At 33.9% G+C, this 22,551-nt stretch overlaps 2 protein-coding genes and 1 non-coding gene across 6 annotated transcripts; 2 read left to right on the top strand and 1 right to left on the bottom strand.

Annotated features, from left to right (window-relative positions):
- Positions 1-1,824: 1,824 nt before the first annotated feature.
- LOC127810948 (probable tetraacyldisaccharide 4'-kinase, mitochondrial) lies at positions 1,825-5,298 on the top strand. Of its 4 annotated transcripts, none has more exons than XM_052350588.1 (8): positions 1,825-2,090; positions 2,257-2,380; positions 3,150-3,359; positions 3,513-3,662; positions 3,799-4,008; positions 4,208-4,276; positions 4,517-4,594; positions 4,836-5,298. In XM_052350588.1, the coding sequence occupies exons 1-8, from the start codon at positions 1,909-1,911 to the stop codon at positions 4,986-4,988; spliced, it is 1,176 nt and encodes a 391-aa protein (XP_052206548.1). In that variant the 5' UTR covers positions 1,825-1,908; the 3' UTR covers positions 4,989-5,298. The 4 variants fall into 4 exon arrangements, with proteins under 4 accessions (XP_052206548.1, XP_052206549.1, XP_052206551.1 ...); XM_052350589.1 differs by having other exon boundaries at positions 4,217-4,276; positions 4,836-5,296; XM_052350591.1 differs by having other exon boundaries at positions 4,217-4,276; positions 4,534-4,594; positions 4,836-4,984.
- Positions 5,299-6,380: 1,082 nt separating this feature from the next.
- Positions 6,381-8,490, top strand: LOC127811987 (GDSL esterase/lipase At5g55050). Its single transcript, XM_052352218.1, has 5 exons — positions 6,381-6,705; positions 6,840-6,970; positions 7,276-7,503; positions 7,779-8,034; positions 8,150-8,490. Exons 1-5 carry the CDS (start codon positions 6,399-6,401, stop codon positions 8,371-8,373), a joined length of 1,146 nt encoding a protein of 381 aa, XP_052208178.1. The 5' UTR covers positions 6,381-6,398; the 3' UTR covers positions 8,374-8,490.
- On the bottom strand, positions 7,169-7,241 carry TRNAF-GAA (transfer RNA phenylalanine (anticodon GAA)). Its single transcript has one exon. It is a non-coding gene; the product is annotated as a tRNA-Phe (tRNA).
- Positions 8,491-22,551: the final 14,061 nt, after the last annotated feature.

Below are 22,551 nucleotides of genomic sequence, written 5' to 3'. Positions count from 1 at the left end.
AGCTGAAGAAAGAAATGGCAGGGAAGAAATGGCCGAAGCCGAATGAAGAAATGGCAAAAGGCAGAAGAGACGACTGGCGGTGGCGATGGTGATTGCAGATCTGGGCGTGGAGGGCGGTGGCGGCCTATGGTAGTGGCGATGATGGCGGTGGCGGATCTGGGAGTGGCGGGCGATAGCGATGGCGGTAGTGGCGGATTTGGGAGTAGCGGTGATGTCGGTGGCGAGCGATGGCGATGGCGGTGGAGGATGCGGATCTTGGCGTGGAGGACAGTGGCGGTGGTGTCGATGGCAGATCTTGGCGTGGAGGGCGATTGCAGTTGTGGCGATGATGTCGGTGGTGAGCGGTGGCGTGGAGGGCGATGGCAGTGGTGGTGGAAGATCTGTGTTGTTTGTTGGAAGAGAGAGTGGAGCTTGGAAGGGAGAAGGCAGAAGGAATACGTGAGGCGGAAAACGCAAGCGTTTTTAATTTTTACTATATTTTGGCTGAAAACAGCCAAAACGTTTTTTTGCTGTTTTTCATTTCCTTCACAATTTTTTTCCTTGTTTTTGAAAACGCGTTTTTGAAAATAACAAAGAGAACACATTTTCGGTGTTTTGAAAAATTGAAAATAGAAAACGGCCCGAAAACGCCAAAGAGAACAGGCCCTTAATCTCTATGAGCTCTATGAAAGAAATGAAACCAATACTCATATATTGAAACTCGTTGGCGAAATTCCTAACAGTAATTTTTCAAATGAGCTCAAGAATTAGAGAGTGATGGAGTGTTGTAGAGAAAATTCTGAGGTCAATGGATTTGAAATGAGGTTTAGTTTCAAGCATAGGTATCTTTTAAGAATAAGACTAAGTAAGAAATTTAGGACAAAAGTGAAGGAATGGCTGAGATTGTTATACATTGGTCTATACGAGGAAATGGGAAAGAAGAACTCGTTTAAGAATGGAAGAATAGGGTTGGAGAAACGTGTCGCGGGACAGAGCTCGGGCCTCACCATTGATGCACATTTAGGTAGGGTTACACCCCCAAGTTGAAGGAAGATAAAAGTAGAGAAAAAAAGATAAGACTGTTGTTTCATTTGTCACGTGACAACCTTTTATTTGCTCTCATAATATGGTCTTTGACAAAAAATTGTGACCATATTGTGAAGAAAATCAATTATTAGTGATTTATTACAACAAATTAAAGATTAGTGACTAAATTAAAAATTAATACAAAATTTAGCAATCTTCAATGGTCCCGTTTGTTGAAACTTAATTAAAGAAATTATAGTTTCTAACTTCTTAAATTATAGCTTTTAAAACTTAGAATAAGTTGTGAACTTGTTTGCTGCAGGTTTTTAAAAGTTGTAGTTAAGTAGTTGTGGTGTTTAATATCATAAGTTGTAAAATAACTTATTTTTGTATAATTGTCCATAATATCCTTAGTAGTTATAGAATGATAATTTAAAAATTAATTAATGTATATGTATAAGTTTCAAGTGTTATAACAAAATCAATTAAAGTATAGAGAGAGAGGAAGATGGCGAGAGAGAGGAAGAGATCTGAAAATGAAGATGGCGGTGGAAAAGAAAAACCCATGATTGTGTAGATAAGAGGGTAATTCTTTATTAAAAATAAGAGCAAAATTGTCATAACAATGTAATCATTTAAGCAAAAATTGTAAAAAATGAGATGCCACAGTTTTGAAAAAGTCAACTTATATCTTTTCTAAAAATTAGTAGAAACTATAAATTAAAATTCCATAAATTAAAACAGACACTACATACTAATTTTTTTTAAATTAAAAGCTAAGAGTTACGACTTTTTAAGTTACAACAACCAAAATTCGTCACATCGCTGTTGCTAGAAGAAAGGGGAAAACCCTTCCCCCTGCGTCCTTTTCTCTCCTCTCAACCCCTCCGGGCTCTCTCGTCTATGGAGATACTGAGAAGACTGGTGAACCAAATAGCCTACACTCCACCCTTCAAAAGACTATCCAACCTGTCCACTCTCCAACTCTCCTTTATCCCTGTGCTCTCCTTCGCTTCCTCCTTCTACAGACTCGCCGTCTTCCTCCGCCACTCTCTCTACCACCTAGCTCTCCTCCGCCGACGCCGGTAATCCCATCGCCTCTGTTTTCTTCTCCATTTATCTTCCCAAGAAGGTCCAAGAAAAGGAGAGACAATTAGAAAAGAATTGACTGATTTTTTTTTTTTTAAATGATTCTCCGCCAACCCAGGTTGCTATTAGGTTTTTTTTTGCTCATTCATTTTATGGTTGAAGGTTGCCGGTGCCGGTGATAAGCGTCGGGAATTTGACATGGGGAGGGAACGGGAAGACGCCGATGGTTGAGTTCTTGGCTCGTTGGCTGGCTGATTCCGGAATTTCACCTCTCATTCTCTCAAGAGTATTCACTTGTTAGCATTTGCTGTTTATTGCTTTATTTGGGTTTGGTCGATAGATTTTATTCCTTGCTTCACTTCTTGTTCATAGATAATTTTGTTTGTAATATGATGGGAAGCAGATTGAGCCTTTGGACTTTTTGGTTTGTTCTTAATAATAGTTCACTGCACTTGTTTAGGCTTTTTACAATGGAGATTCAGATTGTCTAAATTTCTGGAAAAAGGTTTTTTTTTTTTTAACCATTTTGTTGACTAAACAGACACCAGTGTCCTAAATGTCTGGATCTTGGATACTTAATGGTTTAATAATTTTCTTAATCAACAATTTGAACTAAAAAATTGAGCCCAATTTAAGAATATGGGGTTTACATTCAAACTGAAACATAAAGTAGAGCTGCCAGTAAATTTAAAAGTGAATTCTGCATAAGCAGCGGCTGTTTTAATGTCTTTGGGAGGTCGTTGACTTGATAATGCAAAGTTGAGGGCTTGATTCTTGCTTGTACAGCACTTCCTATTTATTTCATCCGAACTAGTGCTTCTTAGAACTGGTTATCTTTACTACTCAAAAGTGAGCAACAACTGCTGTACAAAAAGTATGATGCCCTCGGCTAAGAGGGATTTCAAATTAGTCCACTGTAAACCTCATCACTTATTAATTTGAAGCAGAAGAGGCTTGCTTTTTAGTAATTTAGAGTTCAAATTGCAGTCCGAAATGATTTTTTCATTAGTTGATTTCATTGGTGTATTAGTTAATTAAGTTCATTTTTGCCAAAGGGATATGCTGGTGGAGATGAAGCTAAAATGCTTCAGAGGCATCTTTTTGGGACAACTGCTAAGATTGGAGTGGGAGCAAATCGAGCAGCCACTGCTGCTTCTTTTCTTGAAAGGCATGGTTATATAGTTTCTCATTGTGGGTCGTTCTTCAACAGCAATCATTCAGAATTAGACAAAATAGGGGCTGCAATTTTAGATGATGGAATGCAGGTAATCATGTATTTGTTCCTTATATCCACAATTGGCATGTTCTGTTGGATATTGGATCAAATCCTTTCACTAGCTTTTCTCTTTGCCCTTGAGCATAAAATGGGAGCTAGACCGATACATTGTGAACTAAATCTATGTGTATTTGAAAGACAGCACTTGAGCTTGTGGCGTGACCTGGAGATCATAATGGTAAATGGGATGATGCCTTGGGGAAATCAGAAGTTACTGCCACTTGGACCACTAAGGGAACCTTTGACTGCTCTTAGGCGAGCAGATGTTGTTGTGGTCCATCATGCTGATTTGGTAAACTGAATTTTTAATATGATGAATATTTTCCCGCATGTGATTTCGATAATAATCTGGATTTTATTCTCCCGTTATTTTTCTGAATTAGGTTAAGAACAATGGACAAGAAGTATAATGGCCTGGCTTCATGCAGGCGTCAGATCATGATATAAATGTTATCGAGTCAACGCTGCAAAAACTCAAAGAAACTCTTCCTATTTTCTTCACCAGGATGGCTCCTTCATACTTCTTCAAAGTGGGAAACACTTCCTGTAAATTGCCTTTGAGGACCGTGCATAATATGGTTGTCTTGTGTGTTTCTGCAATCGGTTTTGCAGATGCCTTTGTGCAGGGAGTTGAAAGGGTATTTTTCTTTTCTGTTATCTTTTTCTGATTTACTTTTGTTTCCAGTTCTTCATAGAGAAACTGGAGATGAATGCATGTTATCGTACAAACAATATTCATTAGAGAATTGTCTGTGTCATTCACTAACTTCTATTAACTAATTTCTGGATTCCTTCCTGTGGTTTTACTCGTGCATGTGTTTCTGATTGGTTGAATAGTCATTGCAGATAGGACCATTATATGTGGATCGGTTAGACTTCAGTGATCACCATTTATTTGAAGCTAAGGTGCTTTTATTTTCTCCCTGACTTAACTTTCCTTTTGCATACAATCCTAGGATTAGGATCGTTGGCATCATTATTCATGGTGCTATTTTTGTCTCATTTGTGTTACATGTATTTCACAAACGTGCAGTGTTTACTTAATCTTAGAGAACGTATCAGAATTATTTCTCAAAATTTATTTAAGAGCATCATGAATTTAATATGTCAAATTCTGATTCTTTCCCTGGTTATTAATCAATCTAGGATGTTGAAATGATCAGGGCGAGACTCCAAAAACTTCAGGCTGAGTTTGGCTGGCCCATTGCTGTTATCACGGAAAAGGTGAGTTGAAATTTTAGTCATCCCGCATCCTTTAAGCACATCCACAGCACCTTCATACTGGGTTTGGTTCATCAAGTATGGAACAAACAGTATATCTAACCAGGTTTAGTACAAAAAATTTTCTTGCAGTGTTTAGCCTCACATGGTGGGATAAAGGTTTCATATGTTATTTTGTTTTGCCACTATAGTCACATTCCTGACCAGTTCATCTTATGATGCATAAATATCTTGCTGAAACCAGGATTATGATCGCGAGCCGGAGATCCTCAAACTGTTGGATCCTTTTGAAGTGTTGGTACTCTGTTCCGAGTTGCAAATTATACCTCGTAAAGGATGCACAGAAGATAGCTATAAGATGCTTCTGAGACAGCTTCTGCAAGCAAAATTATCTTGAACAAGCCAAGCCAAGCCAAGAGACATCTTCAGATATATATATTGGGATTTTTTTGCTTCAAATCTCTTCAGTAAGATGTCTTTGTATTAACTTGTTGGTTGGCTCTTTGCAGCTTCCTTAAAAAATATGCTTGTTTGTCATTACCCTTTCGTCATCTACTTGGTTGGATGGGTCATAATATTAGAAATTAAGATGAAGATGTTACATTGAATCGTGCGATTCTAGGGAAAAGAATGGTAAATTACACTTACTATGTTTGGAATTCAAAAAAAGAAAAAAGATGACCTTTGAATATTTGAGAAATGGCAATAATTTTTGTTGATTTTTCAATTTTAATTATTATTATTTTTTTTGTTATCATTGTTAAAATTGTCAATAAGTTAAAACTTTTCTCGCATTTTCTTTCTTTGTTCTTTTATTCTTCTCATTTGTTTTGTAAGCTAATAAGAATTTAATAGTTTGTTGATTTATTTCTTTTTCTAGTTTAGCAATATTTCAAGTATCGTGGAATTGTAAATAGAGATTAATATATAATTATATTTTGACTAACTTATTATATGGGAAGAGAGAGAGAAAGAGAGAAATGGAGAAGATATTTTTGTTATATTAAAATTTTTAATATTTGTAGAGTAAAAATATCTCTCCCTATCATTTGTAAGGTAACGATAGGGAGAAGTGTAGAGTTTTGTAAAATTATGAAATGCTTTTGTTATCTTTTCATCGTTAAAAAAACTTTTGACGGTGTTAAATTTATTTGAAGATAAAACTCAAAATAAGATTACTCATAATAAAATTATATAATGATATTTATTGAAGACAAAATGCTCAAACTATGAGAAGGAGATTGATGAACAAGTTGTGAGGGGGAGTGAATCTTGACATAAGAAAAAGAAAGAGAAAAAGAAAAAGAAAAGAAGGAAGTTAGAGATGATGATTGATGCTTGGTGTTGGATGAATGGTAAGAGCTCAAAGTAGAGTTCAACAATCTAAAACCCATAAATAAATCCGGAAGCCTAATGACAAAACTATTTATGTAATTAAATATAGAATAATAATAATAATGCTATTTGTTGTGTGTTAATTAGATCATATTTTGAAAGAGTAGTTATAGCTAGCATATGAAATATCTAATCTAAAATGCTTTTATATTAGTTTTAATAAACAAAATGACCACTAATTTAAACTACAAATGTACACCAAATAGTATTTATTTATGGATCAGTGCCAAAAATTAAGCACCAGTCCAAAGTCCAAAGTCCAAAGTCCAAACCTTGGCACTTGGCGGGTGGGATGATGTCTAGGGACGGAATCCCTCTTTCAGCCCTTAAAAGCACCCCCCAGACCCAGTCCCCCATCCACACCATGCATATTCTAGACTAGACATACAGAAAGAGAGAGAGAGAGAGAGAGATGGCGGGTTGCAGTATGATCAGTATCAGCTGGAGCTTTTACTTTTGGGTGTGGGTTATGGTGATGATAATGATAATGAGCTTCATGACTACTGCTACTAGTAGTAGTAGTAGGAGTAGTTTGAGGGAAGCGGGTGGGAAAGTACCAGCAATCTATGTGTTCGGAGACTCCTTAGTAGACGTCGGCAACAACAATCACTTGAAGACCTCCTTCGCCAGAGCCGATTTCCCTCACAACGGCATCGACTTTCCCGGCCGACACCCCACCGGAAGATTCTGCAACGGCAAAAACTCTGCTGATTTTCTCGGTACGTAAACATATATAGTATATAGCCCACCACACCACTCCTCCAATTATAAATATATATATATATATATATATGAAAGCTTCAAGTTTTGATCGATTTAATTCTTTCTATGCATTTTGGTGGGTCGTTGGCAGCTGAGAAAGTGGGAATGGAGAGCCAGCCTCCTTATCTCGGCCTCAACGATACCAAAATTGCATTTCCTCTCACGGGTGTCAACTTCGCGTCTGGAGGTGCTGGAATCTTCAATTCCACCGATCAAAAATATGTAAGTCCCTTCAACAAATCAAGAAATTTAACATTTTTTAATTTAATTTGTATATGTTCGTTGTCTCTCTCTCTCTCTCTTCTAGGGCCCAAGGTTGTAATGAATCCTGTGAGGCCCACGAGCCAACTCAGGCCCATTTAAGCCCACCACGAACACCACTTGGAAAAAGAAAATAATAAATGTACAAAACAGATGGAGTGCGGTGAGCGTGGATCGAACACGCGACCTTCAGATCTTCAGTCTGACGCTCTCCCAACTGAGCTATCCCCGCTGTTTGACAAACTAATTTATTTAATTATTTACAGGGTCAATCAATTCCTTTAACCAAGCAAATAGAGTTCTACAAGATTGTGTACGAGGATGTGGTAAAACAGCTAGGGTCGACCGCCGCCGAGCGCCACCTCTCCAAGTCGCTCTTCGCCGTGGTGATCGGTAGCAACGACTTGCTCGACTACTTCAAGTCCGGCTCCCGCCCCTCCACCCCAAAGGAGCATGTTGATCTCATGGTTTTCAACCTCAAACATGCTTTGAAGGTAAATCCTGAACTACTCTAAATTCACTGAAAAAGTCTTTCTCTATGGACCAAAAACGAATTATAATTTAGAGTAGCTAAATTATAATTTATACCATAATTTATATATAGGTATTCAAGTAGTGGTAGGTCATGATATATAGCTGGTGGGTCTGTGATCAGTCTTCTTCCATGAAGTCTCAGAATGATATAATCTTATTTTCCAATCTGTACATCTAGCTAGTACGTTTGTAATCTCTCTTTTCTTGGCTGTTTTTATGGGTAATGCAAATGAAGAGGCTGCACGATTTTGGTGGGCGGAAATTTTTGGTGGCTGGGGTTGGAGCAGTGGGTTGCTGTCCCTCCCAGAGGACACAGAACACAAACAAATCTGAAGAATGCAACGACGAAGCGAACCACTGGTCTGCCAAATACAACCAAGGGCTCAGGGCAATGTTGAAGGCACTCAGCTACGAGCTTAAGCCCTTCAAATACTCCTACCTCGACATCTTCACTGTCTTTGCCGACTTCATCCACTCACCCTCCAAATATGGTAGCTATCCTTTAATTCTCTCTCTCTCTCTCTGATATTACCAATTGGCATACGAAAGAAATTAAGAAAAGATGATATATGGATATAAATGATGATGTTTGAATGGTTTAATTAGGGTTTACAGAGTATAAAGCTGCATGCTGTGGGATAGGGACTCTGAATGCTGATCTTCCATGCCTGCCAATATCCAGCGTCTGCGACAACAGAAGCAGCCATGTGTTCTGGGATTTGTACCATCCCACTGAAGCTTCGGTTCGCATCTTCGTGGACTTGGTTTTTGACGGCTCGCCCCCTTACGCAGTTCCCATAAACGTGGAGCAGCTAATTGCTGCTGCCTGAAATATTAATTGGTCTTAGATTAATAACCAATTGGAGAGGATGAAATCAACTATAGTTGCATTATGTATATGGGGGAGCTGCTTAATCTTCACTTGCTACTTGGTGGTTGTGCTTGGATTTGAATATCGCTCGTCAATTATTCATCTTATCTCTCTTTGTGTTACCATTTGGAGATGGGATCCATTCATATCAATTTTAATCTTTTTAGTAATTTAATATAAAACAACTATATATAAAGACCCATTTTGTTGCGTGGCATGGAGTGAGTCTGTGTTTGGAAGTATAATACTAAAAGATCGTTTGGGTCATGTGGAAAGAAGATTAAGATGGAGGCTATTACGAAAAAGAGCGTGAATATATACAATGAAGCAACTATTTAACAAAACAAATAGAAGACGACCCGCACTTGAATTTGACAATAATTATATGGACTCATGGTTGTTTGGTCCCGTTGATGTCGTCTTCTTTTGTTTGTCACTGCTCTGTAATGTTCATTGTCCAGTTATGAATTTATGAGGGTTTACTTGCTCTACATCTCTCGTTGGATCTGAAAACGGTTTGGTTTTTCTTCGCTTTCTTTGAAGAAGTTGTTTCAAATTAAGATGTAACACAGACTTGAAGATCATTTCTTCTTTGGAAGATGAATCCACCGAAGGAACTAGCAAGGAAAAGGTCTAGAGAATTCACTCACTTCCCAAATTTGATTGAGATTTAGTCGAGAGGAAGAAGTCTAGAGAACTCACCCTCAAGTACTGTTTTGGCTGCACAACGCCTTCAAGAAGAGCTATCCAATCCAAGACACCAGAGAACTGTTGAAAGAGGTCTGAATGAAGCACTGGTAGAGCAATGAGTTGAAAGATGCAACGGCACAACACAGAAGGAGGCAACGAAACAACTGTCCAATTAAAACTCATCATAAAATGAACTTTCTGCAACTAGTATCTTCGACATTGCTTAAATTTTTGAACAATTTTTTATTTCTTATTGGAGCATAATGGATTACTCGAATTCGTACACTTAAAAAGGTGGATGGTTTTGCTTTGATTAACAAAGAAATTACATTATCTAGCTAGGATATGTCGAATGATTTGATTAAAAATCTAATCTTTTCTCAAATGTTTGTTTGTTTATTTGTTTTTTCTTTCTTTTCTTTTCTCCCTAATCGTGCATAATTACATGTCATGTTAATGGGTAAATCGTAGTGTTGGTCTCTTCTTGCTGATATGACTGGACGAAATGCACATGTGTGTGTGTGTGTCACTTGCTGCAATAATGTATCCCTCTATTTTTTACGAAATGAGTTCCAAGAAAAATAAAAATAAATACTATCAATCTAACACATATTGTCTTCTATTCATTGACAAGTATAACCACATACTTGTTGATGCTCAAAATCTCAATCTTCATCAAACATAAATTTAGGTTTCTGAGTACTAAACACTGGTTGATGCATCTTTTTCACAAATAAAAGATATTTCATTTTACTCTTCCACTTGTGATAATTAGCACCATTTAGACAAACCATTTTACCCACATTAGCCTCCATCATTTCCAACAAACCAAATACCAATATCATGAACCTGGCTCGATACCACTTGATAGGGAAAACAAAACAAATTCACTAGAACTTCTAAAATAAAATTCCAAAAATTTTGGTTAATGAACAAAATCTCCCAAATTCGTAAGAATTTATTAAGGATTATTCTCTCTAATATCAGGGAAAAGATCTACGTCTTGAGGGATATACTGATTGGAGAGGAGATTTAGATGAAAAAATATATGCCTCTGGATATGCTTTTCTACTTGCCAATGGAGCTATCTCTTGGAATAGTAAAAAACAAACTTACGTAACTTTGCCTGCCATGGAAGCCGAGTTTGTAACATTATCAGTAACGGTGCAAGAAGCTATTTGGTTAAAGAAGTTTTTGAACCACTTAGGAGTTATGAATGCCTCGTTGAATTCTGTCATAGTGAATTGTGATAGTCAAGCTGCAATAACATTTATTAGAGATCCCAAATATTATTCGAAAACCAAACATATTGACATAAGATATAATTTTGAGAGAGATATTATTGGACAGAAGAATGTGCGCTTAGAATATATCTCTACACACAAAATGATAGCAGATCTATTCACAAAAATCATTCCAAGAGATTTATTCTAGAGTCATGTTAAATCTTTAGGAATGCGTAAATGTTAAACGTGTTTTTGTGAACATTGACGTGTAATATTATTTTTTCAATTTATGTCAATAAATGATTCATGCTATTTTTTGATTAATGTCAATTATGTTTAGTACACAAATTAGTTAATGCCTACACACATATATGCAATACTAAGTGCACTGCTTTGTGCATATATTGCTGAGTGCAATAATTAAAGATATGTTGAACAGATGGATGGTTTTTTAACACAAGCAACCACATGTATAATTGAGTGGTGCATAGATGAAAGTTAGTTTTAAGCATATTACAAAGGCAAGCTAATGGGAGCTCAACCTTAAAACAAAATCACCTTCATGAGTTATCAAGATAAGGCTATAAAAGGTAGTCAAAAGGTGAAGATCTCACTTCTCATCTTATTTATCTAAGAATGTCAAGTGAAAGTCATATTTAACAAATATGTGAAAAGTAGAGTTGTGTAACGCCCTAGAAATATTGTGATATCTAGTGTAAGAGTATATGGTGATTGTTAAATAAATAAATTATGTTATTAAGTTAATTATGTGGTGTATGTATTTGGATGACATTGTGGTGTAAGTGTTATATTATATAAGTGATGTAGGTATAATTGTGTGGAGGCAGAGAGTAGTGTGCGTGAGTTGGCAGCCAAGTTTCTTCTTCCAGTTTCTAAATGCTTCCAAGCATGTGAGATTGCTGCTTTTGGAATCATTGCATGTGAATTATTTGCACCCAAAGAGCCCATGTGTATGTATTCATCTAAGAGAGAGATGAGGAAGTGGTGATATTTTCGGCCATTAGAGAAAACACGTAGGAAGCAAAGAGTTTCTTGGGCGTCTTTGTTTCTTTGTCTCTTCAAGAGTTAGTAAGCAAGGGCAGTGGAAAAGCAAGCTTAGGTGGTTTATTAGCAAGTTAGAAGCAAGAAAAGGCAAGCATCCTCATCTATATAGCCATGTTTTTCCAATTATACATATGTATATATAAATATATCATTTTGTATCAAAAGCTTCATTTGATCTCGTTTTGTGGTTAAACTTCATTGTAATCGGTCCAAGAGGTCTTGTTTACCCCTATTTCATTGGGGAAGATGCTATTTTTGATAGGGATTCAGAGTTGGTGGAGTTTTAAATTTGGTTTCGCCAAGAAGATGATGAACAGTAAAATTACAGTCAATTACAGCACTTTGTTTTCACTTTGTAACTCGATTTTAACCCTGTTACAGTCCGAATATCTCAAAACTTAAAACATGAAAGTTGTATATATTCCTATTTTATTTTCATAACATCTTGAATCAGCTCAATCAGAGTCGAGATGAGAGAGTTATGCCCAAAATACCGAGGGATGTCAAAATTGTCCAACTTCCATTTTTTTTAAAATAATGCCCCATGTCTGAATATGCTTCAGGAAAATCTCCAGATTCGACTATGTGATTAGTGGTTAATTTTATAAAAAATTTGTTATAATTATACCCTTCTTTTGATCTTAAAAATGGTTTAAATTAGATATTAATATATATTTTATGGTTATATGCAAGTTTAAATTGAAAGATGAATGAAATGAAGTTCTAAAGTAAATAATAATAGTATATAAAATTATATATAATACATATATATCATTATATGCATGCATGTAATATATATATATAATATAATCTAATATATATATGTGCCATGTGTAATACATATATATAATATATAATTTATTAATAACATTAAATTATTTTTATTTTTTTTTAGGCATGAAGAATTCAAGCCCATGAAGAAATCAAGTCCATAAAGAATTCAAATCCATGAAGAAATCAAACCTATGAAAAAATCAAACCCATAAAAAATTAAAGTCCATGAAGAATTCAAGCCCATGAAGAATTAAGGCCCAATTTGAGCAACCCATGGAAGATATTATTTGGAGAAGGCCCAAGGATTATTTTTAATCCTAATAAAGATTAAAAACCAATTTATAGAAATCTATTTTTATTTTTTATGTGAGAGCTTTATTAGGTGTGTTTTTTAGCTAAAATCCATTTAACTATTAGGTGGATATTATAGCTAAAATCCATTTAACTTTATGAATGCTTTATTAGGTATGTATTTTAGTTAAAATCCATTTAATATTAGGTGTGTATTATAGCTAAAATCCATTTAACTTTAAGTGTGTGAGTGCCCATTAGATATAATTATGTCTAGTTGAATAATTGAAATTGTGTGGTTTGTATTCCATCTTGTGGCCTATAAATAGATCACTTGATTGCATTTGTAAGTGTGAGTATTATTCTTGAATAAAAGTTTAGTTGTTTCCTTATAATTCTCTCTTTGAGAATTGTTCTTGTTCTTTCTCATTTTCTTTAGTACTTTCTCTTATAATCTTACTTCTTTTTTTTTCTTCTTTTAAATTCTTATGTCATTTATTGTCTTTTAATTATTCACCGCCTAAATGGCCGGTTAATTTATGCATTTAAATTCCTGCAATTTTAATTCTTGTCTTTTAATTATTCACCGCCTAAATGGCCGGTTAGTTTATGCCTTTAAATTCCTGCAATTTTAATTCTTGTCTTTTAATTATTCACCGCCTGTCAATTAACTTTCAAATAAAGATGAGTAGCTAAATCTAATCTTGGGTTAAGGCAAGGACAGTGTCCAACGCCAATGATTCCCAAAGAAAGCTGCGCTTTAAATAAGTAACATTAATTTAAATTTCAGTATGAGTGTGTATTAATTATTGAAAAATCACTAGGTTTGGATTGGAGCGTAAGCCTAACTTAGAGCTTTCATGCCATGTATGAGAGTTACTAGAACTGGAAACGCTATCATACCCAAACCCGGATGATTAATTTAGTTGTTTTGTGTATTAATTGCAATTGGATTTATGGTGGTTGCTTAAATTAGAATCCCGCATATCATGTATGGGGATTGCTTAACCTAGAACTATCATCATCTCTAATTGCATTTAATAACAAACCCTCATATCTGAAATTAAATTAATGTTGCTAATTTTTTATGCTAAAATTTGGGAATCAACGGGTTGGTACTGAAATTGTCTTAACTCAAGCACTATCCAAATTCATATTTTTACGTTTAATGTTTATTTCAATTTCTGCCTTACTTTATTTTCTAGTATCTGTTGTCTAAAAAAAACTCATAAAAAAACCTTGTTGCCAATTTGTCCAAATGCGTGTGCGTGTGTGTGACATTCTTTTTCTTTTGCCATAAATAAATCTCTCAGTGGACGACCTGGATTCATCCAGAAAATATAAATTTAAATTTGGACTACAACTGCACTCGTACACTGGCGAGTATAAACCTCTTACTAAAATAAAAAAAATATAAAAGTTTTATTATGATTTGTTCTTATTATGTTTTAATTGCAGGGTGAGAGTGCAGTCACTATGCATTACACGTATGATTTATATAAATGCAAGAGAATTATATGAGGTATTTTATGGATCATTTTACATGATTAGAGCTTGCAATCTTATTTAAGTATGATTAAGTGCATGGTTGAAGTTTAAGATTACTACACATACATGGGTTCACGATGAAGTGTGTAAGCATGGGTTTATTCATGGATTATTATTATCAAGATTATCGCACCTATATTTTGCGTTGAGTAGGTAAAACATGCTGCCAATTATTTCGCTAGGGCATACACACGTCAGTCAGCCGATGAGCTATTAAGGGCCGGGCTTGTGTGGTATGTGAACCCCACAGATCAAATCAGTGCGAGACTTAATGGCTCCAGAGGTTATTTATGTATTACATGCATCCTAATTATGTATTTATTATATAAGCATGAGTCATGTTTCAATTGCATGACATTTTAGAGTCCCATGTCAGTTTATTGTGGGTGTCAATAGTATATTGCATGTGATATCATGACCCATGCCAGTTTTTAGTGGGTTTTAGCTTTCTGTGAGTATGGTATATTTCAAATATGCGATGAGTCAAATTTAGTTATCTTTTCATGTCTCACCATCTTATGTTTCAGTTCAGCTATTCAGTTTAGTTATTCCAGCTTTTAGTTATTTTATATTGCTTATTGAGCCTTGTGGCTCACTTTGCTTGCGTCATTCTAGGCAGGGGTAAGGCTAGAACGGATGTCAGGCCTAGTAGAGTCTGAGTGCTGAGCTTAGACGTGTATAGAGTAATCCAGAGTTCAGGGCTTCTTTTGATGTTAGCTTCTGCTATTTTGTTATATACTGGTCAAATCAATGTATTTTGAGATTTATTATGTATATATAACCCTGACATACACAGATTTTCCACAGATATGTATGTTATTTTTGTACCATTGTCAGGGGTTTCCAGTTCTGTTGTTTGGCATTTCTATTTATGTGAGTATCGGGTACCATCCTTATTGACACTTCCTCCTTGGGTCCCTGAGCTAGGGTACTTAAGGGTAAAGGCGCCACAAGTTGTGAACTCAAGTTAGATATTGAGTATATCTGAACTATCACATGTACGATATTTATATAATAAGAGACATATGCTCCATGGGAAAAAGGAGAATAATACCATAGCATATGTTTTGTACCATGTGTACAAAGTTTGACTAAAACAGGATAACAAAAGACATGGATATTTTCTTTTAGTTGTGTAAGACCCTTGAGGTCACAAGGATCTCTTAAAATACCCTTTGACCTTTAATTGTTTCTTGAAGTTATGATTCGATGCAACCATCTTGGAATACTACGAAAGACCATGTATGATTCGACTGGATTAAACCTATCTGGAAAAGCAATTGAATTATGATGAAAAGATTTTAGGAAGAAGGACAAATTTTTTTGAGTGTAACATTTGGATGTATTCATATGTTAACCAATTATAATCATTCATTGAATTATAATTGTGAATACATAATTTATTGAACGAATGATGAATCAAATTGAGATCTAAGTGTAATTAAATGTGACTTGATAGTTATGGTGTATAACATATAGACTCTACTTGAATAATAGAGTTCCTATATATATACCTAACAGTTGTATAGCAATAAGCTCTCAAAGAAAAGAATATGCTAGTCACACGACCTATCTGCCTATATGGAATTTATAGAAAAATGAGAGTATATGGTTATGTGAGCTCATTATGTAGTGCAAGTGAGAGATGTAGTAAATCCGAGTTATCTGGGCCGGTCCGCCCAAAATAGGCTCTGAATGAAGCTCTAGATTTGAATCTATATCTAGATACAGATATATATGCAACCATTGTGTGCAGTTATAGAAAGAGCAATTGTAATCGACAGGTGAACCCATTTCCACCAAGTATGGAGGAAGTGGACAGATGGGAGAGAAGCATGCTCGTGCATGCTTGTATATATATTGATGGTATATAGAATATAATGTTTGCTGAAAAATTAAAAGAAATTGCAGTTCTTGCGTGTGTTCTAACTTGTGTCGAATGAATAAACTCTCAAAGTAATTTTTGTGTGTGAGGCTTTTAAGCTATGGTAAAACAAACGATTTCTGTTTTATGATTTTATTTTTCATACTAATAACTCAACCTAATCTGACCCAGCTTGCGAAATTAGGTAAGTTTAGTTTCAATTTTCATATGCCATTTGAATTCATATTTCCTGACAAGTTGAGACATTGGTTTAACATGTGCAACATGCATATAAATTATACGTGTAAGAGTGGGTCTATATCTAAAAGATATTAGAGTACTGGGGTGTCTTGTTTTCGACAAAGGTGCTTGTAATAACTTTTGAAAATGAAACAATAGTATTTCTAACCAACACTTTTTGATGGTATAATTTATTCATATATATATTTTTTGTAAAAAATTTAGTTAAAAATCAATATTCTTAATGAATTTTCATACAAAATTATTATAAAAAGAACAATTTTTAAAACCATCAAGTCTTTTCTTTTTCTGACATTGATTTTTTTTTTTTTTATGAAATCCTACGTCGATCTTCTAATAAAAATAATCTTGTATATGTAAACTTTTGTTTGTAAATCTTGTGAGGCATCTTCTAGCAAACAAAAACAAAAAAAGTGTCCTTCCATGTATCACTTTGCATGCATTGCCCTGCATAGGGCCGGCCTTAGGGCCCCTAATTTTTGGGGGGCCCTAAAAAATATAGTAGTTGCTGAACAATAGGGAGTCCCAAAAAATACAAGTACAATAGTAGCCACCCAGCAAGACGCTCACCAAGACGGATAGCAAGCAGCGTGGTTGATAGTCGACCGCTACAGTGCCGCCGCAATAAATGTGATTGTGAAGTGTGACTTGAAGTTTGACCATTGAGAGGTATAAGAGAGAGAAGTACAATAACAAATTGGAAAAAGAAACAAATGATGAAACATTGAGCCAGAGCCTCCCGCCTTGCGCTGACAGTCCCTAATCCCTATTTTAAGCTTTTAATAATTTAATTTCAGAAGGCAAAACACAGTAGAATCTATTCTTGCTTGAATTGAAAATAACGGAAAGAAATTAATCAACTCATCAGACCATTGATTTGGATTTGGAATGGACTGAATGGTGGAGTGGAGGAAGAAAAATAGATATAAAAGGACCAGACCCTTACCCACGCCCACATCTCTCTTTCTGTTAACTAAACTGACTATTTCTTTCTTTCTACATATGAATACGATTTTTTTGCTGCAATTAGCTCTCAAGTCTCATTTTTGAGGCTCTCTCTCTCTCTCTCTCTATATATATATATATATTATACACAATTTCTATTGCTTCAATTAGACTCTCATTTGACCCTATTGCCACTTGTCGATAGCAGCATCAACACATCAGTTCTATCGGCAGCAGTAACTCCTCATCTGGTTAGTTTATTTATCTTACCAGTTTGATCGATATCGGTGACTGATACATTGTCTTATTGTTAGTTTATCTCAATATCATTGGTTAGTTTTTAACATCATATGTTTCGATTAGTTTTTTTGTAAGTAATAATATCAAGTTTTATCACTATTTCACTACAAAGTGCAACTAAAATAGCATAATCAGATGCTATTATTCCTACTTTCTTGTATTTTTTATAATTATTTTTATTTTAACAAAATAATATTAGGGGCATAGAATTAATTATTGTTTGAATAAAAATATCTACTAGAAAGTATGAATCTGGATTTGAAAAACGTAAGAAAAAAAGAAAGGTAGAAGAATTCAATCCCAAAAAGGAGCACTTGAGAGATTTGTTATTAATACTAAATCCCAAATACTAGAAAAACCAAATGAAGATTTAAATTAAAAATTAGTGGAAAATTGTGAAGAAATTTTTGAGGATAATAGTTCAAATTCACCAAAAAATAATGAAGAATATGATGAAAATTTAGAAGAAGATGTAATAATCGACAAGAATAAAAATGTTAATAATGAAAATGAAATAACTATTAAAAATATTTATGATCTGACACAATGAAAAATTTAGAAGCAAGAATGATTGATTTATTAGTTGAGAAAGGTCCAATTAGATATGTTTTAGATTTTTCAAGAGATGAAAATTCTAGACACTTTTCTACAGTTCATTACATTCGAAATTTACCAAATGAAGAAAAACATGATAGAAAATGACTAGTATATTCAAAAGAATTAGATGAGGTATTTATTTAATTTGAAATCAAATACAAGTCAACTGGAAAATGAAAGGTGTGGAGATTGAAAAAATCTTAGTGCCAAACTTAAAAGTCATGAAACAACTACTGAACATGCTATAAATATGAATACTTGGGTTGAGGCTGAAATAATAAGATTACTTAAAAATAAAACAATTGATCAACAATTACAAGAGAAAATAAATAAAGAGAAAGAGCATTGGAAGAATGTATTAATAAGAATTATTGTTATTGTAAAAAGTCTTTCAAAAAATAGTTTGGCATTTCGTGATATAAATGAGAAGATTTATCAAGATAATAATGGAAATTTTTCAAGTTTAATTGAAACAATTGTTGAGTTTGATCCAATAATGCAAAAACACTTTAGACGCATTCAAAATGGAGAAATTCATAGCCATTACCTTGGTCATAGAATACAAAATGAGTTGATAAATATTTTAGCATTAGAAATAAGAAATATCATTATTAAAAAAATTAAAGAATCAAAATAGTTTTTCAATTATACTTGATTGTACTCCAAATGCAAGTCATAAGGAACAAATATCTCTTATATTAAGATGTGTAGATATTTCTGATATATTACTCTTAGTAATAAAATAGTTTTGATAATGACTATATGAAAATCAATCTCTATTATATGGATTTTATGAATGAGAAAATGAATTTTTAATATATGAGTTTTGAAGCAAGGTATGAAAACCTATAAAAGAAATATTGAGTATCGTTGAGTGTGATTTGTTTCAAAATATATATTTGATAATCTCAACTTGCTTTCAAAAGAATCAAAATGAGGATTTGTTAAGTTTTCTATGTTTTCAAAAGAATAGTCGACTATGTGGTTCATTCTGTTGACTATGCCTGAAAATAGTCGACTATGCTGTTAAGGATAGTCGACTATGCATAAGGATAGTCGACTATACTGGATTGATCTGTCGACTATTTAAGTCTTATGTCGACTATTTTTACATCTGTCGACTATCAAGTAAAGATAATCGACTATGGTTTTTCATCTGTCGACTATTTTTATTCATAAAATTCAAAATCCTCTTCATATTTTCACATCTGTCGACTATGCCTATGTATCCGTCGACTATAGGATTTTTGTGTTAGAAATAGTCGACTATCATTTTCTGTCTGTCGACTATGCTTAGCTTTATTTGATGAAATAGTCAACTAACCTATTTTCTCTGTCGATTATGTGTTTCACAGAAACTTAAAACAACTAGTTTTTCAAACTCCAATGGTCACAAATGGTTACATTTCTCTTCAATCTTTTGGAAAGCCTATAAATACAACTCAAGCAAGATCAAGAGTCGAAAAAAATGGATGGAAAGGAAATGAGTTGAGCTTACATTGTATACACATTTGTATTTATATTGTCTGTGTTTTAATTTTCTCTCTTCAAGGCTTTGATTTTAACTTGTATTATTTTATTCAATTCTTGTATCATTTTTGAGAGACATTGTAACTAAGAGATTCATCTCTTAGATTCTCTCAAATTGAACACTTATTGTATTTCCTAGCTTGTGCAGCTAGAGGGCCTACTTGGTTTAAGTAGGAGGTTGTATTTCCTAGCTTGTGTAGCTAAAGGACCTACTTGTGTAAGTAGGAGGTTTTAGTGAATCAAAATCCTTAGTGGGAGCTAAGGTAGTGGATTAGGCTTGGTTTAAGCCGAACCACTATAAATTCTTTGTGTCATTTATTCTTTTTGCTTTACATTTGTCATTTCATATGTTCTATGTTTTAAATCACTAAAACCTCAATCGGGTCAAAAAGTTTTCAAGTTCTATCAAGATTTTTAATTATACCAATTCACCCTCCTCTTAGTGTGTTCCATATCAGTTCAATTCTAACAATTTCAACAAGTCCGATAAAAATAAAAGAATATTTTATAGATTTTATAAAAATGGATGATATCTCTAGTCAAAGTATTTTTAATGTACTCACAAGTAAAATAAAAAATCTTGAACTTGATATAAATAATGTGAGAGGGCAAGGATATGATAATGGATCTAATATGAAAGGCAAACACAAAAGTGTGGAAAAAAATATTATTAGATATAAATTCTAAAGCATTTTATACACCCTGTGGTTATCACAATCTTAATTTAATTCTTTGTGATATATCTAATTCGTGTGTTAATGCTATGACATTTTTTGGAGTCACATAATATACATATACACATTATTTTCTTCTTCTACAAAAAGATGAAAAATTTTGCAAGATCATATTTTAAATTTGACACTTAAACCATTATCACAAACACGTCATGTATTGAAAGTGTTAAAGCAATAAGATATCAAGCTCCACAAATAAGAGATGTTTTATATCAATTAGCAGAAACTAGTGAGGATCCTAAAACAAGAAGTAAAGCTATTTCTTTAGCAACATATAATATTGAAAGTTTTGAATTTTTGTTAGGTATGATTATTTGGTATAATATGTTATTTGCTGTTAATATAGTTAGTAAATATTTACAATGTAAAGATATGGATATTGGTATTGCAAGTATTGCAATAGATCACTTGAAAGGTCTTATTACTTTTTTTAAAAACTATAGAAAAGATGGTTTTAAATTTTCCATGATTGCTACTAAAGAAATTGGATAACAAATGAACATAGAACCAAAGTTTCGTGAAAAACGTACAATAAGAAGAAAAAACCAATTTTATGAGAATGAAAATGAGGAGATAAATTATCTAAGGAAGAATATTTTAGAATTAATTATTTTACATATTTACTTGATCATGTTATTTCCTCCCTTCAAAATAGATTTGAACAATTTAAAATTTATGAAGATAATTTTGGTTTCCTTTATAATACAGAAAAGTTAAAATTGCTTGATGATGATAATTTGAAAAAAATTGTTTAAATCTTAAAATTTTTCTAAAACATGATATGCTATCTCATATTGATGGTTTAGATTTATTTTCAGAATTAAAATTTTTAAAAGAAATTATAACTATAGAAATTAAAACACTACTTGCGATACTAAATTTTATAAAAATATATATATATTTTATTCCAAATGCATGAATAACTTATATAATATTTGTCGACGTTCAATTTTAGCCGATCATGATTCGTTAGGCCTACAGTGAATAGGTAAGTGCCAGATCCAAGGAGGAAGAGCAAAATAGAAAGAACACCAAGAATTTTCACGTGGTTCAGCCGGAATGATATCTACTCTACGACTGCCCCCTGATTATTCTTTTAGAGTAATATTATTATGATTATTCCTGTTGTCTCTCTTTTTTCATGATACTTTTGACCCCTATTTATAGCAAGGGGCCTTTACAATTTGCATAAGATATAAAATCATAAAGATGATATAATGGGGAACAAAAAGTCTTTATCATTTACATAAAATTAGGAGTAGGATCCTCATTACGAGGGATATGGCTCACCTCAGATAAAGCGAGTGAGTCCCATGCCTTTGGCTGTCCAACTGCTTTGTTGTCTATGCGAGCTGAAAGATTTTGAACCAGCGAGCTGAATAATTAGGCTAGCGAACTAGGAGTGTCGCTGGAAGCTCGTTGGGTATATTGCTGGTGACTCGTTAAAAGCCATGCTGGGATCTTGCTTGAAGCTTGATTGGTTCCGCGATCAGAGCTCGGATTCCAGTAACATATGAGCTTGTCCTAACGAGCTCACTTGAGCCTTTTGGGCTTTAGGCAATTGGGTCGGCCTACTAGACTGGGTCTAGCCCATGAGAAATGGTGCGAAAAATACATATAACAATATTATTAACCATTATTGTTACTATAATTTCAGCAAAAATAAGTTTTTCAAAATAAAAATTAATAAAATCTTATTTACATTCAACTATGTCACAAGAAAAATTAAGTAATTTAATAATATTATCAATTGAAAAAATTTACTTTCTAAATTAGAAAATAAAAATTTAATTAATGACTTTCCATAGCAAGAAAAATAAATTTTTAATAATTTTTTTATTTTTTTTGGAGGGCCACAAAATTTATTATCGCCTAAGCCGCGTTAAGTCTTGGGCCGGCCCTGGCCCTGCAAATTTCATAGACGAGAAAATACGAGAGAGAGAGAGAGAGAGAGAGAGAGAGAGAGAGAGAGAGAGTCCACCATTAACTGAAGAAAAGCGATGAAATGAAAGGAATTAAAGCCGTTGAAGACTCTGTCGGGTTTAATGCAAAGTCAAAAGTCCACCCACAAGATGCAAGTGATCAGCCAGCTGTTGCCTGTTGCTGATTTGATTAATTACAGAGACTCACACTGATCGTTTCCATTCCTTAACGAAGGAAACGTTTTGACTGCATTTATAACTCTCCCCAAATTAACGCGGTTTACAGATACGCATTTAAAACTTTCCCATCTTCTGCCCCTTTGACCTCTCTGTATATAATGCCTCTCTTATTCCCCCCTTCTCATCCAAACACATTTGCAAATTAAGAAG

The sequence above is a fragment of the Diospyros lotus genome, chromosome 10 (genome assembly GCF_014633365.1).
Source record: "Diospyros lotus cultivar Yz01 chromosome 10, ASM1463336v1, whole genome shotgun sequence".
Classification (NCBI taxonomy): Eukaryota; Viridiplantae; Streptophyta; class Magnoliopsida; order Ericales; family Ebenaceae; genus Diospyros; species Diospyros lotus.
Note: the sequence above shows the minus strand (reverse complement) of the source record. Positions and strands in the feature narration are given on the sequence as shown.